We start from the raw sequence: 14,203 nt of genomic DNA, 5'->3' as shown, positions 1-14,203 counted from the left end.
GGCGTGAGGAGGCGGCGACGGAAGCGGATGCGCAGGTCGGCGGCGCGGGGCTGAGGGCTGTGCCCGCGGCCGGCGAGAGGGCGGGGCGGCAGCGGGAGCGAAGCCAGCCCGTCTTCCTCCTCCCTCCTCCTTCTCCTTCTCTCTCACCGCCCTCCCCATGCTGGCCCTGTGCGCGGGCGCGGCTCGCAGGTAGGCGCGGCGGGGAAGGGGGCGCCTCACGGCCAGCCGCGGCGGGCGGTCTCCGGTGTGGGGGCCGCCTTGACTGGAAGCCGTGAGAGCACCGAGACGCCCGCGGCTGACGGGGAGGTCCTCGTCCCTCCGGGAGCCCGGCCTGGGCTGTGCCCCGCCGTCTTGGCGCGGCGCCGGCGGTGGGGCCTGGCTGACCCCCGTGCGGCCGGGCCGAGGGGGGAGCGGCCGCTCGGCTCTGAGGAGAGAAACGCCCGCTGGCCTGCCGGGCGGGGCGGGCGGTGGGCTGCAGGTGTGCGGGGCGTGCTCTAAGGGGCCAGGCAGACAATAGGGCAGGAAACTTTGCAGCCTGTGGGGTTTATTGCCTCAGCTCGTGGCGTGTTTCCCGCAGTCCGCCTTCCCTGAAACAACCTCCGTTCTGTACACCTTCCAGGTGGGCAGGGCGGGTGAGGCGAGGTCTCCGCTGTGTAATTCTTGCACCGAGTATCAGGCGTACCGCAGGATAAGTGGGTAGGAAAACAATAGAGTGAGGGCTAAGGCTATAGCAGTGGGGCTCTGCGGCAAGGTGTATGTGAAGCAAGACCGGGCAATCTGTTTTTAATAGCTTTATAAAAAGGTGTGTCGTTATTTCACATTATATGAGGGGTGAGATAGGTACAACTGTGTTATCGAAGGGTTTTAAAATAAGGGATTAATTATTCTCTCTGTAATGAATACTAGCTCCAAATGGACCCAGAAAACCAGTGTGGAAGAAGGCTTGTAGGCACTTCTAGATGGACTAGGCAAATGACCATCACTGCAGAAATTGAGAGGGCAGAAGAACATAAGCAAAAGACCAGATTTAATAGGAAACGTGGAAATAGTAGGAGGGTCACAATGTAAATACGTTGTGGTAATGAGAATGGAGCTCAATTTGAGTGTAGAATGAAGAAGCTGGTTACCTCTTGTGGACTTTTGAGAAATGACAGTTGTGTGCTCTACTGCATAAACCTTACCATTTTTGTTCTATTTCACAGCCTTTGTTCAGGTCAAATTGGGATTGAGGGGTACTAGCAGTTAGAAAATAAGATCCAGAATAACTTCTTTTCATCAGGCTCCTGCTGTTGTAAATGAACTGGCAAATTTACTGTTATCGAATCAAGTGCACAACTATTTTTTTTTCCCAATATGCATTTGCATTCTTTTTGTATAGTGATTTTCACTGTTCTCCATGTTTTGTGTTGACTGTCCTTGTTTGTCCTACAGATTTTTCCAACAAAAAGACGGAAAGGAAAAAAAGGATGGAAGGGTTTTTTCTTTAGAAAAAAATTTAAAGGTCTATCTTTGTTTGCAAGTTGTATTTGGAAACTGAAGGTACCTCCTTCTTAAGTAATAATAAAGTGTTGGGTATTAATTTAAATTTTTTTTTCATCACTTGTAAGTACAGTGGGGAATGATTGCTGCACTTTCTTAATTGTGATTTTTTTTTTTTCCCAGTTATCATTTGAGTGTGCCCAAATAATTGTTTCACAACAAAGAGTGATCTTGAATGCCTAATAGTGACCTCTAATTTTCAAAAGTTAATCAACTGGTCACAGAAATGTTGAATAGGAAACATTCTCAGCTTCTATTTTTCCCAAGGGCATCTTAACATGGGATAAAAATGACAGTTCTTAGCAAGTTTGAAGTATCATGCCTTACGTTGAATAAAACTACATTAAGGGTTTGATTCGTTTGGTTAAGATAGGCAGCTTTTGGGAGAGAGGCTATTTCCAATTAAATACTTTTCCTATTGGAATACAAAAGATTCAAAGATTAATATTTAGTTCAATAAAATGCATGGAAAAAGGCAGACTGAGAAGCAGATCAATTAAGCAAGCACAGTAGTCTGTCTGCTTTTTGAGGATATTGATAGAAATAGAAAAAAAATCTGAATAGAAATAGACACAATGATTTAAATAATTTCAGTGTCCTAAAATAATTCTCTAGGATTCTTGAATTCTGGAGTCTTTCTCTGAAAATCTTAAAAATCAGGTTTTTCATAGGAAAATATATGTACATGGACTCTGGAAAAACTAGAATTTGTATTTAAGATCTAATTTTAGATTTCCATTACTGGAAAGAAACTCTGAACACTGGCTTTTCTCTTGATGAGGAGGTAAACTAGCAAGAAAGGAGCTAGGGGAAAGAGGCAGGAGGAAGAATGACGTTGGGAGGCAAAGAAACAGGAAGAACTTTTATAGTCACTTTCTTATTTCGTACTTATCACCGTAGTGTGTGCGTATGCTTTCATTAGACTATCAGGTCCAACATCTCACCAATGGCAAGGGCCAGACAGTACACTTGGAACATTTTTCCCTTTCCCTGTGCTCTGTGGACTGCACAACCTCCTCTGTGTACTGCAGCAGCAATTATTTCCTGTGGTCCAAAGCAACAGCTGCCACCTATCTAACGACAGCAGGCTCCAGAAGAACAATTTGTCTATTGCAGTTTGCAGAACAGAATTATTGCCTGGACTGGCTGAGACAAAGATGTCAGTCTCAGAAGCATTTTGTGGACTGAATTTGACCCATGGAGCACCAGCTGGACCACCCTAAGCAATACAATTAATGTCTTTTGAGGACATACCTGTTCTATCATTCTCTCTATAAAGGAATAAAATGCCTTGCTTGGAAAAAATTCTTTTAAATGGTTTGGTTTAGTTCAAAAGTCTGTCATTTCTTTTACAGGAGCCAGGGTCAGGTACCTCAGAAAGCATGTAAGATAGGATGAACGTTCAGTACTATATTTTCAGAACAGTCTAGGAATTGAGAACTTCCCACCACAAAAACAGTTGTCTCATGATCTTGTACAAAAATTTGTCCAGTAGTACCTTTTTTATATTGAAACTGCCTCCTAAAACTGTGTTTGATCTCCTCCTGAGTTATGTTGGAGGCGATGGGGGAAAAAATGATCCCTGTTCATTCTGTCCAGCCTCATGATTGCATAAATCTCTGGAGTACTTCTTCTGTTCTGCCTTTCCGCCCCCCCCCCCGCCTTTTTTGGCAGGGGGTGTCCAGTATGAAGAATCCAGTCTAGTTAGTTGTTCTTTGAATGGAGTCCATTGCTCACTGCAGCTGATTGTTACTAACTCATGATGACTTGGTAGAACAGGAAAAGGTTTTGGCAGCTGGGAAAACAGGAGATAAGAGAGTTTATAAGCGTTGGGAAGATCAGACCTGCATGTAGTATGTGTGTGCTTCATTACAGAGTGGTATAATGGATCTCTGTGTCTTGTTCTCTGCTCCACCTTTACTAAATCCTATCATTTCCTTCTTTTCAGCTGCTTTTTGGCTGATGTTTTTGTTAAACTGTTATGTCTCCAGTATGATTAGATCAGCTCACAGCTCATCACTGTGTATAAAAAGTCAGAAGTGTGTGTCACTTCACATTTATTAAGACTGAAATTCACCTTGTTAGTGGCTTTAAACTTTACTCAGTGTTGTGACATTCTTTCACATCTCTTTGTGGCTGCCTTTAGTACACTACATTATCATCAGTAAATTTTGTCACTTCATTAATACCGCCTTCTTGTAGATGAGGTATAAATATATGAAAGAATACAGAACACAGCATGGAACCCTGCAGGGCTCCCCTGGCCACCTAGTTGCATTCAGAAAAATGAGCAGCCATTTCTGTTTATTTCCTAGCTTTTAACCATTTATCCGTAATAGAATCTCCCTTCTCATCATACAGCAGCATGGTGTCTTTAGGACCTTTTGGTCAGCAGTCTTTGGAAATCAAAGAGCTTATATTAACTGATCTCTGTCTATTGTGACTTCTTCAAAAAATTCCAGTAGATTTGTGAGTCTAGATTTCCATCTGTAGAGGAGAGTGTTTTCCAGTACATGTTATATGTAATTAGATTAGGGAGGCGAGGTGAGGATGGGTGGAATTACACTTGTCTCTGACCAAAATAAGATTGTGTGTGTGTGTGTTCATCATACCTTCTCTAAGAGTTCTGTCTTTAACAGAGACACTTTATTTCTGCTGTAGAGTATTAAATGAGTGAAGTTCTTGGCCATACTTATCATGCTGGAACAATCTTTCACATAGACTGGAACCAGCCTGGGAAGGACTCAAGTGTTGTTAAGTCGCTGTTCACTCAAAAGCCAGAGCAGAAAGCAGGCTTCATTTGCTTGCCTAGTTTGTGGTGTTGAGCAGGCACACTGTAGCACAGAGCGCTGTTTGGGATTTTGCAAGCATTGAAACAATCACAGCAGGCTATAATGCAGTTTTCCCAAGAAGAACAGTGACTTAAAATGGTGCAAGTAAGTGAGATTAGGTCATCATCTGCCACGAAGGCATAGTTTTCCAACTAACCAACTAGTGATGGCAAAGAACATTTCTCATCACTTTGATTGTGTAAGACTTAAGATTCAGTAGGAAATCAAAGAGTATTTCAATGGTGCAAGCTGAACTGATTAACTGTGGGTGTAAATCAAAGAAACCTTTTGTGTTTATAAGCCCTCCTCAATAGTTTTCTCTGTCCTGCAGCACCACCTCTTTTTTAGTTGGAGTCAACAAGCTGTTTTTCATGCATTAGCTTACTGCTTTCAAGTACTGAACTATCCTGGCAGTCATAGTGTGTGGTGTTTGCACTTTACCTGCTGTTTATATTGCTGGCGTGATAGACATATGATAGATGCTTATGCAGCAGCACCTGAGAGTGCTGTAGGGCCTTAAAAGCAGTATTTTTTCCACTGTGTTTCCATGGTTCACCTGATGGTAGAACCAAACAGTAAGATAACCTTAATGAGCACCTCCTGCAATAAGTTCAGTGTAGTACACTTACAGTCTGTGTGCAAGTGTTGAAAAATCTCTCAACTTTTTCCTAGGATTCTCCAAGCAAGTTGTGCTGTGATGGAGGTTTTCTGTGACACAGAATGGATTCAGTTCACAGAATGGGTTTGAAGCCTAGTTTAGCAGCCCTAGTAATTTTGGGGTTTGGTTTGGGTTTGCTTGGTTGTTTGGGTGTTTTTTTTCCTAGAACCATGGATACCATAATTTTAGAGATCAGACACTGCAGAAACAGTACCCTGACCCTTCAATGTGTTCCACTCCAGATTACTGTGTGGAGGAAATCACCTCCTCTTATGAACGTCAATCAGACCAGTTTCCAAATTCCTTTTGTTTAAAGTTGGAAGGGGCTGGGGGAAGGGGAGAGGATGTAAGTAAATTGTAACATGTTATGCACATGTATGAGTTCCTACTTAAGGTCTGGATTTTGTGTTAGTTGCCATAGAGTGCCTTTTTCAATTACTTTGCTGTTGATGTTAATTCTATCAGAGAAACCAGTAAACATTGGTTGCCGGATAGTAAGGTCATTAAAGCAGCACTGAGGGTAATGTATGTATCAATAAAGATTTTAAAATGTTTGTATAATTTGTAGCTTTTTTTACTTGCTCACGTTGATCTGAAGAGCTAAAAGAGTATCTATTACAGGAGTATAATCAATGTAGAGAGTACAGTGAATTAAGTTGCAGAGAATCCTTTTTTTCTGAAAGGTGTAGTGACAAAATTAATGGTTTAGTGTTAAAAGGCACTAGATTTTCTGCTATTCGTTCAAATGCAGCTTGAGAAAAAAAACAGTTTCTAATGGCAGTTATGGAGCTTTAAATTAGGAAGTACTAAACATGCTATCATCTTGCTATAGTGAGAGCTGTCTGTGCCAAACACTTTTCTAAGGAAAATGGCTGAGGAATTCAAGGCATGTATTCACTGTTCCATACACTGTCAAGAGCCAAACAGTTGGAAGGACTGAGAAGTGAAGTGTAACAAAGACTTCAGATGTGTTTGTCCAGCAGGAAAAAGTGATAACTTATATTGTGGGGCTGTAGTCTCATTCCTTTGGCTCAGTAGGAGTAATGCTGCCCTGTGATTAGCCTTGAGCTGTTTAACTGTACTTTGCTTGTTCTGTCTTGGATTTTTTTTTTTCTCCCATTCTTGTTTTTGCCTTGGGTTACTCAGTCCTCTGCTTACTTTGCTTGATTTTGTCCTTGATTTACTATAAAATATACAATTACTTCTTGTCTGAAACTGTGAGTCAAAAGTGAAACAATATGGAGATATATTTCAAACTCAAGCAAGAATTAAGGATCTCTAAGTAGCATAAAGACTTTAGCCTATTACATTTCTGTCTTAAAATCCATCCTGAGAACACAGACTGACTGCAGTGTATCTTACATTGTTAGATGCTGCTGAATACTCATTGTGGTTTGTTTCTGAAATGCTTTTTAACTTCTTCATATAAAGAAAAAAAAAGTAATCCATTCCATATGAGGCTTAACTGTTTTAAAGCTTTGCTTAAACCATGCTTGTCTGCTATCATTTATATATGTTTGGTAGCACTTGAGTGTTACTTTCAGAGAAATGCCAACATATGGCATATTATTCAAGTTACTAAATAATTGTCCAGAGGCAAACTGCCAGTTTTTATATTGCCTTAATGGGACATGTCTGGTTTTGGGGGTTTTGTTGTTGTTGGATTTTTTTTTTTTTAACAAGGCCACTAGGTGGAGTCGAAACACTGAGACGCTGTGAGTGTTGATTGCGGCTACCTGATTAATATGGTCTTGCTAGTTTCCAGCAGGCAGCCCTGCTTCTCCTGCAGCCTGTAAGACTAGGAAGTGTTGTTTAACTCAGATCTGCTGTTTCAAAAGATAGAAAGACCAAAATGGTCTTACTGTTGTTATTAATTTTTAAATTGGCAGCTTTTACAAAGCTTTATACAGTAAATTACTGATTGAAAAAGTTGTTCATTGTGTTCGTCGTGATTTGCAAATCTGCTCTTGCTTATATCCGTAGGAATGTCCCCTGAAGTATACGTAAGGTGCAGCAAGAAAAGATTGTATTTATTTGCCCTTAGAGTATTAAAAAACTAGAAGATGACTAAGTTACCTGAATTTGAGATGCCGCCCCTCTCTGTCTTTCTCTCTATACTCTTTTTTAAAATCTTGGCTCCCACTTTACCCCTGAAGCTGTTATCCCCGTTCTTTTGTCAGCAGCAAATATAGTTTTCCATCCTACATGAAGCTGATATACTCCGATTTTTGTGTGGCTACATGGAACTGTCAGATCTATTGGCAAGTACAGTAAACTGGTCTGTATATATATTTTCCAGAAATACACTTGTTAATACACTTTATTCTGTAAAATTATACTTGTCATTGTAACTAATACTGTTTAGGTGAAGATTAATTTGCAAACTGGAAGTACCATCAAAGAGTCTTGGATGGAGTCATAGCTATCAATATGTAATCAGAGTTAAATGAGACAGCAGGCTTAAATCTTGACTGTATTATAAAGTGATTATCAGTAGTGGGACCAGATTGTGGACAAGCTTGCAGGTTTTTGTGTTTGTATTTTCTAAAGCTGCTATTACCCTTTGCTGCTTCTGCTTCATAGATCGTGGGTTTCTTATTGTATTTTAGTACCGTCAATGGAACACGCCAACAAAGGGTTGCTTGGTGTGTTCCAGTCACGGAAAATGTTTCTAAACAAAACCAGACTTACATAAATGTTTAATATGTTTAAAATACTGCACAAGTTAAAAATCAGTCTGTAAATTCAATTGCTTTGTTTGTCTTTGCAGCAGTTATGTTGGCCACTCTATTGCTGTAACAGAGTATTGTAAAGGTCCTTCTCCTTTCTAAAATCAAATCAAATTTATATTTTCCAGAAGCAGCAAGTAATCAAATTGCAGATTTGTTGGTAAAATAAATTACCTGGCATTCTAGCAAAAATAACAACAATTGCAGTCTGTAACTTAGAAGCTTTGTTTTTTTTCTTAAAAATCCTCTTTTAGAAGTAGCTACTAAGCTTTAAGTTGTTACTAAACTTACACTGCTTTTGGTAGAAATTATCATTCTTACTGCTTTTGGGATTGGCAGATTAATACCATAATTTGTGAGAACAGCTGCTTCTGTAATACTCTGTTGTAGCTGAAAGTCCAAACCAAACCTTGTGTGCCTTTCCTACTGAATTTCTTGTGGATGGATGAAGCAGTGCACAAATGCATAATATATTTCAGTCTGCCCTGTATGTCATTCCACCGACATTATTAGACGCCGTAGGACTCACCCAAGAAAAAGGTGAGCGCAAGTTGCCAACAGAGGCCAGTTAGATATTCATAGTAAAATGCAATGTAGGGACAACCAGGGTGACAAAGTCTAGTCCTGTGCTGCCTTAGGTAACCAAGTAATATAATCCATTTTATACGCTGAACAAGGGCCATGTTATAAATAGAGGTGTTTTCACTTCCTGGTGCTTACTGGGCAGCTGTTCCAGAATCTCACTGCCCTGATGGTTACAAACATCTCTTAAAATTCTAGCTTACATGTATACCTGACCAATTTATTTTAATTTGTTCTTATGTCAGTTTTGTCTCTTAGCATCAAAAGGTCTTTTCACTTTGGGGCATTTAAATGGTATGCTTAATGACAGTAATCATCTTGAGACTTTTTTTGCTAGAATAAATCCATGCATTTCGTAAGTGTTTCTAGCAGTAGTGCAGGCTTAGGTGGCAGTTGACACTTTTGATCCTTCGTTTAGTCCAGCACAACTCTTATGGTGCAGTCATTGATGGAGTGGTGTATGGGGACAGAAATGAGCAGCAGGGGGAGGAATGGGAAAGAAGAGGAATATCTTAAGGCAATACTGCTGCTGGACATGAACCTTATCCTTAACACAGGCTTGTTTAGATATATCTACTGTTCTACACTGCACTGCAGAAAATTGAGTGTAATATCTGAAACAGCTTGAACTAGTCAGTTCAGGCATTAGCAAAAGCCTACCCATGGCCATATGGGATAATTGCAGTATACATGTAACATTATTTACAGACCTACATTTGTTTATCCTTCCATCTAGTTTAAACTGAATCAACTTCTGCTTGCTCAGTCCAAGCAATGGTTGGCTCTTCTATAATGCTGCTGCCATCTACCAAAAGCAAGCCTAAAATAATAATTGCATCTTGTTGGTTCAGTTGCTATTTGAAGAAAGCTGTTTGCTGTTGCATCTGGTTCCTACCATTATTAATAGAATTTCTTTTCCAGTTTATATTTGGGAAGTTGAAGTTTCCCACAGTGATACAATTTGGTTTAATATTTTCCCTCTAATAACATGTCAAGACTGGTTGCAGGGCATTTTTTAAACAGTCATACTGTCTTAGCTATACTCTTCCTTCTTGTTTCTTTATAGTCTATTTAATCTTTAATTTTGGCATTGTTAGTAGTTAGTAAATTACCAATTTTATTGCAGTATGATACATGGAGTTTGGGGAATTTATTTATTTAAAGTTTTATGTAGAGAAACAATATGAAATACTAAGCCATGAAAGAAATTGCCAAGATTTCACTTGTGCTTGTGCGTTGTCTTTTATTAATCTGATGTTAGTTACATTGGCCCTAAGTACAATCTGATTGACTGGTAGCAAGGTAACAACACATATCAGTAAATGGTTAATTGAAGAATTGCATGTAGTGATTGGTTTTATGTGAAATGTTACATTACAGGTTTTGAAGGCCCACCTTCGTTTGGGCAATTAGAAAGACTTGCAGGTCTTTCTGAGTTTGTAGTGCTTTTGTTAATCTACATAAATGACTGCTTCCTTGTATCAGCAGGAGGATACAAGTATCAGCATTTCAAAACCAGACAGTTCTGTGTTTTCCTGTCTCTAACAGATAGACAACAACTTGCTGGCATTTATGGCAATCATTTATGCAGCTGTCAAATTTGTGTGTGTATTCCTCAATGCAACTAGCCAACATACTAAGAAAATCATGTGGCATCTTTTTGTGGTGTTTAAAAGTAGTGCTCTATGGTAATCAGGGAGCCTACATTCAAGTTCATGAAATCAGTCCGACTTTAATTACTGCTTAAACTTGTTGGACGGGCTGAAATTAATATAATCTGTTGGTGCTTTGACTGTTTTAGTGTTTGTTTCTGACAATATGTAGTTGGTCAGTGACAGGGCTGTGTTTTCTGCATGTCTAGGTCAAGGTAATGAATGACAGAAAGCTGTAGGTTCCCTTTAAAAAAGAGGTATCTGCTTCACATCCTGCACTTTAGCATAGTTGCCAGCTTTTAAGTTGTTCAGGGTGGTTTTTTTCCTTTGATTCTATTTTACTTTTGTTTGTACCTTAATTTGGCACATTTCATATTCTTTTTTATGTTCTCGGAGAGGGGTGGGGTGTAGAGTTCAGAGCCTTGAACCTCTTTTTGAGGAGGTTCCCCTTCAGCTCCCATGAGGTTGTACAAGAGCTGCGCTAGCAATGTGTGGAAAAACTAGACATAGGGCAGTCCAGTGGGAAGCTGTTTGTGACTTAATGAAGTACTGTTCTTTAAAGGATTTGTAGACTCAGGGTAGGATTCAGTGGTTTTGGGAGGTGGGAAACATGCATTCTGAGAATGCTAATACTTAACATTTTGCTTTCATGAAAGCAGCTTCATTTATCATAAACTTCTAAATGAGATTTGAAGTTTCAGTAGTCCAATGGAGAAGCTACTAAAGCGTTAATGTCAGAACTGAGTTGGTATCAGAGAGGCAGAACAGAGGTGGAAGGAATATTCTTTATTCAGGATTCATTTTCAGAGTTAAATCATCAGTTTGCTGGACATTGATGTTTCTGTAAGCCAGTAGAATGGAAAAGTAAACCTCTTGCCCACACTGGTTTGGGAGGATTTGAAGAAACTGTGGTAACAAGGAAAAAAAAATTCTCAACGTAAAGTGTAGATGGAAATGCCACCCATATACTGGGCTGCATCAAAAGAAGCACGACCAGCAGGTTGAGGGGGTGATTCTGCCCCTCAACCCCGCTCTCATGAGACTCCACCTGGAGCACTGCGTCCAGCTCGAGTCCTCAGTACAGGAAAGACAGGACCTGTTCAAGTGAGTCCAGATGAGGGCCATGAAGATGATCAGAGGGCTGGAGCACCTCTCCTGTGAAGACAGGCTGAGAGAGTTGGGGTTGTTCAGCCTGGAGAAGAGAAGGCTCCAGGGAGACCTTATAGCAGCCTTTCAGTACCTAAAGGCGGCCTACAAGAAAGCTGGAGAGGGACTTTTTACAAGGGCATGTGCTGATAGGACAAGGGGTAATGGCTTCAAACTGGAAGAGGGTATATTTAGATTAGATATCAGGAAGAAGTTCTTCACTGTGGGGGTGGTGAGGCACTGGAACAGGTTGCCCAGAGACGTTGTGGATGCCCCATCCTTGGAAGTGTTCAAGGCCAGGTTGGATGGGGCTTTGAGCAACCTGGTCTAGTGGAAGGTGTCCCTGCCATTGGCAGGGGGAGTGGAACTAGATGATCTTTAAGGTCCCTTCCAACCCAAACCATTCTATGATTCTATGAAATGTTGTCTTTCATTTTTGTCTTGCATAAAAATAGTTTTGGCTAGGCCATTTCTAGAGAATTCCTGTTATAGATGAGTGAGCCTTTTAACAAAAAGTCTTACTTTCAAACAGAAGTCCTGTGTGCAGCTCTCTTCGGATTGTTGGCATTTCACTCTTCTGCTTTGTTCTTCCTTCAGGCTAAAATTGCCTATCCTTTTATGCATGCTCCCTGCATTGTATGCCAAAACCTATCTGAGCACTTATGCACATACCAGACTGGTTTTGCAATGAAATTAGTACAAGTACAGTGGCTAGTGTTAGAGAAGAAGGTATTTGGTATACAATAGTGTGAAGTAAACATCCCTTTTAGTAACAAGCTCTGTGTGTGTTCTTGTATCTCTTTAGTTATGGTTGAAAATGTTGTCATTATTACCATAACAACATGCAATATTTTTATTTATTTATTTATTTATTTTTAAATTATGTGACTGAAATAGGGAGGCAGATAGTAAGTCTCTGCTAACCAGAGATCCTTCTATGATGCTCATATGATCTTCCTATGATACTAAACATTGCAGCAAGCTTTACTGCTTGAATGCCAGCTGTCTTTTAATTACTATCAAATTATCTTCCTCAGCAATTACTTCACATATAACTGAGCTATTAATGTAGTGACCAGGTGGACATCTTGTTGACTGTGTGGGTTTCTATTAGCCCCACTTCAGTCAGTTACCTGAGTCTGTATCCTTCTCCTTTATACAACCAAGTTGAGTGCTCATTTGTTGGGGTGGGAGGGTAGAAGCCTGTATTTCTGAAGCCACCATGGCTCCAAGTCTCTTTCTTTTTTTTTTTTTTTTTTTTTTTTTTAATGTCAAAAAGAGTAGTGAAAAGGCAGCCATTGATTGGGTAACATCAGTTACATATGTAAACTTTTCTGCTAGCTAAAGCTGAAATATAGTTGATTTATATAACCAGGATTAATAGTACATCAATTACAGTAAACTTATGTACCTCTTCTGGCAATAGCGTGAAACTGTCTGTTTAAAATCCACAACAATTAAAGGAATACATTTTCAAGTAAGTAACAATTAGAAGTTTTCTTCCCATGGCTGATTGTGTGGTAGACATCCCGTATAAATATAAAACTATTTGTTATAATGAACATGACTTTTTTTTGTGTCTTGTTTTGTGCATCTTTGCAGTTCTTGTTCTTAATAATCTAGAAATCACTATGTGGGTTTTATTCCTTATTTCAAAAATGCAAATACTGTCTGTTTCTGTAGATTTTCAGTAACTGTAATTCTGTTTTTCTTAGAAGATTGAATAGTAACTTTGTCTGGTTTTGTCAATACCAAAGTTTTTATCCCTGTCCACACTTAGTCATCCTCTAGATGGAAAAGGTACAAGACAGACATCTGATTTATTTAAATAGACTTAATTGATAAGGGTAACTGCTGTGTATGGTCCTGCTGAACAAGTTATGGCTCTAAAAAGGACTTTGTTCTTGCTTCTAAAAATATTCCGTAATTATTAAAGGTCTCTTGCCTTTTTTTTTAATGGTTACTGTAAACTACCTCTTGAACTAGAATATTGCTATGCAAAGATCATTTTTATACTTTCAGGTCCATTGGGCCACGGCTTGTGTTGACAATGACATTAGGAGCAGAAATTACTAGCCAGCTCAAGGCTTCTTCATACATAGCAGCAGGCCGAAACCTTTTGAGATGGGACCTGTCACCAGAGCAAATTAGAACAAGAACAGAAGAACTAATCAGGAAGACAAAGCATGTATATGACAGTGTTGGGATGCTTGATATTGGAGAAGTAACACATGAAAATACTGTACGGGCCTTGGCAGATATAGAAGTGGAATATGCAGGTTAGTGTACGTTTTCTGTGATTCTTTCTATAGGGCATTTCATCTGCACTTAAAGAAACATTGAGACAAGATAGTTTTTGCTTACAGTTCTGATCCATGCAGTTCTCATGTAGAATGTGTAGGGGCCTCTCAAGGGTCCTCTGGTCATAATAACCTTTCAGGACCTCTCAGCAATATGTAACATGATCAGCTACAAAGTCCTGCTGCTTTATTCTAGAGACAAAAACAAGTATTAGCAAAGCTGTGCTGTTGATTGCTTTGACGCATCCAGAGAACTGCATTGGTCACCTATTTTCTTTTTGCATGTGAAGCTCCACACAGTTACATTTTCTTTTCCAGCTGTGTACAATGGCTAGGGCACAATGTGCAACAGTGTAGACTACCCAATATGTGGTGTGTACAAACCTGATACGCAGTGTTTTTTTCAGACGCTGCAGAATCTGAGACAAGCAAGTCAAATGGAACAATGGAAAGGTTGATAAGCTCCTAGTGGAGAAAATGTGAGGGTTGAGAATGGGGGAAGACTGCTTTACTTGCTCACTTTTATATTATGGCCTGCAAGGCCTTGAAGAATCCAGGGAGAGGTGTTGGTCATGCAGTCACATCTAGATTGTTCTGGATGAATTATCAAGACCTGCCAATACATGGATGGAGTTTAATGGTCAAACACAGGTCATTCAGTTAATCTGTTAATAATTGTCAGTCAGAGGAGATAAGAAAAAAGTATGTCTTGGGTAGCTTTATTTTGGAAAACCTATCAGATGGTGACTGCATGACCCTCAAAAAG

General features: G+C 39.9%; 1 protein-coding gene across 3 annotated transcripts in view; it reads left to right on the top strand.

Moving 5' to 3' along the window:
* Positions 1-36: 36 nt before the first annotated feature.
* The window catches only part of NLN (neurolysin), a 44,724-nt gene continuing 30,557 nt past the window's right edge, over positions 37-14,203 (top strand). For 2 of the 3 annotated variants that reach the window (XM_030003232.1, XM_030003230.1), the window contains exons 1-2: positions 37-189; positions 13,160-13,416. In XM_030003232.1, coding sequence (XP_029859092.1) covers positions 158-189; positions 13,160-13,416 — 289 coding nt within the window. In that variant the 5' untranslated portion in view covers positions 37-157. Of the gene's footprint in view, positions 190-3,220; positions 3,390-13,159; positions 13,417-14,203 lie in introns of those variants that run through there. The other variant, XM_041121030.1, reaches the window with a different exon arrangement.

Source organism: Aquila chrysaetos, chromosome Z (assembly GCF_900496995.4).
Source record: "Aquila chrysaetos chrysaetos chromosome Z, bAquChr1.4, whole genome shotgun sequence".
NCBI lineage: Eukaryota > Metazoa > Chordata > Aves > Accipitriformes > Accipitridae > Aquila > Aquila chrysaetos.
Note: the sequence above shows the minus strand (reverse complement) of the source record. Positions and strands in the feature narration are given on the sequence as shown.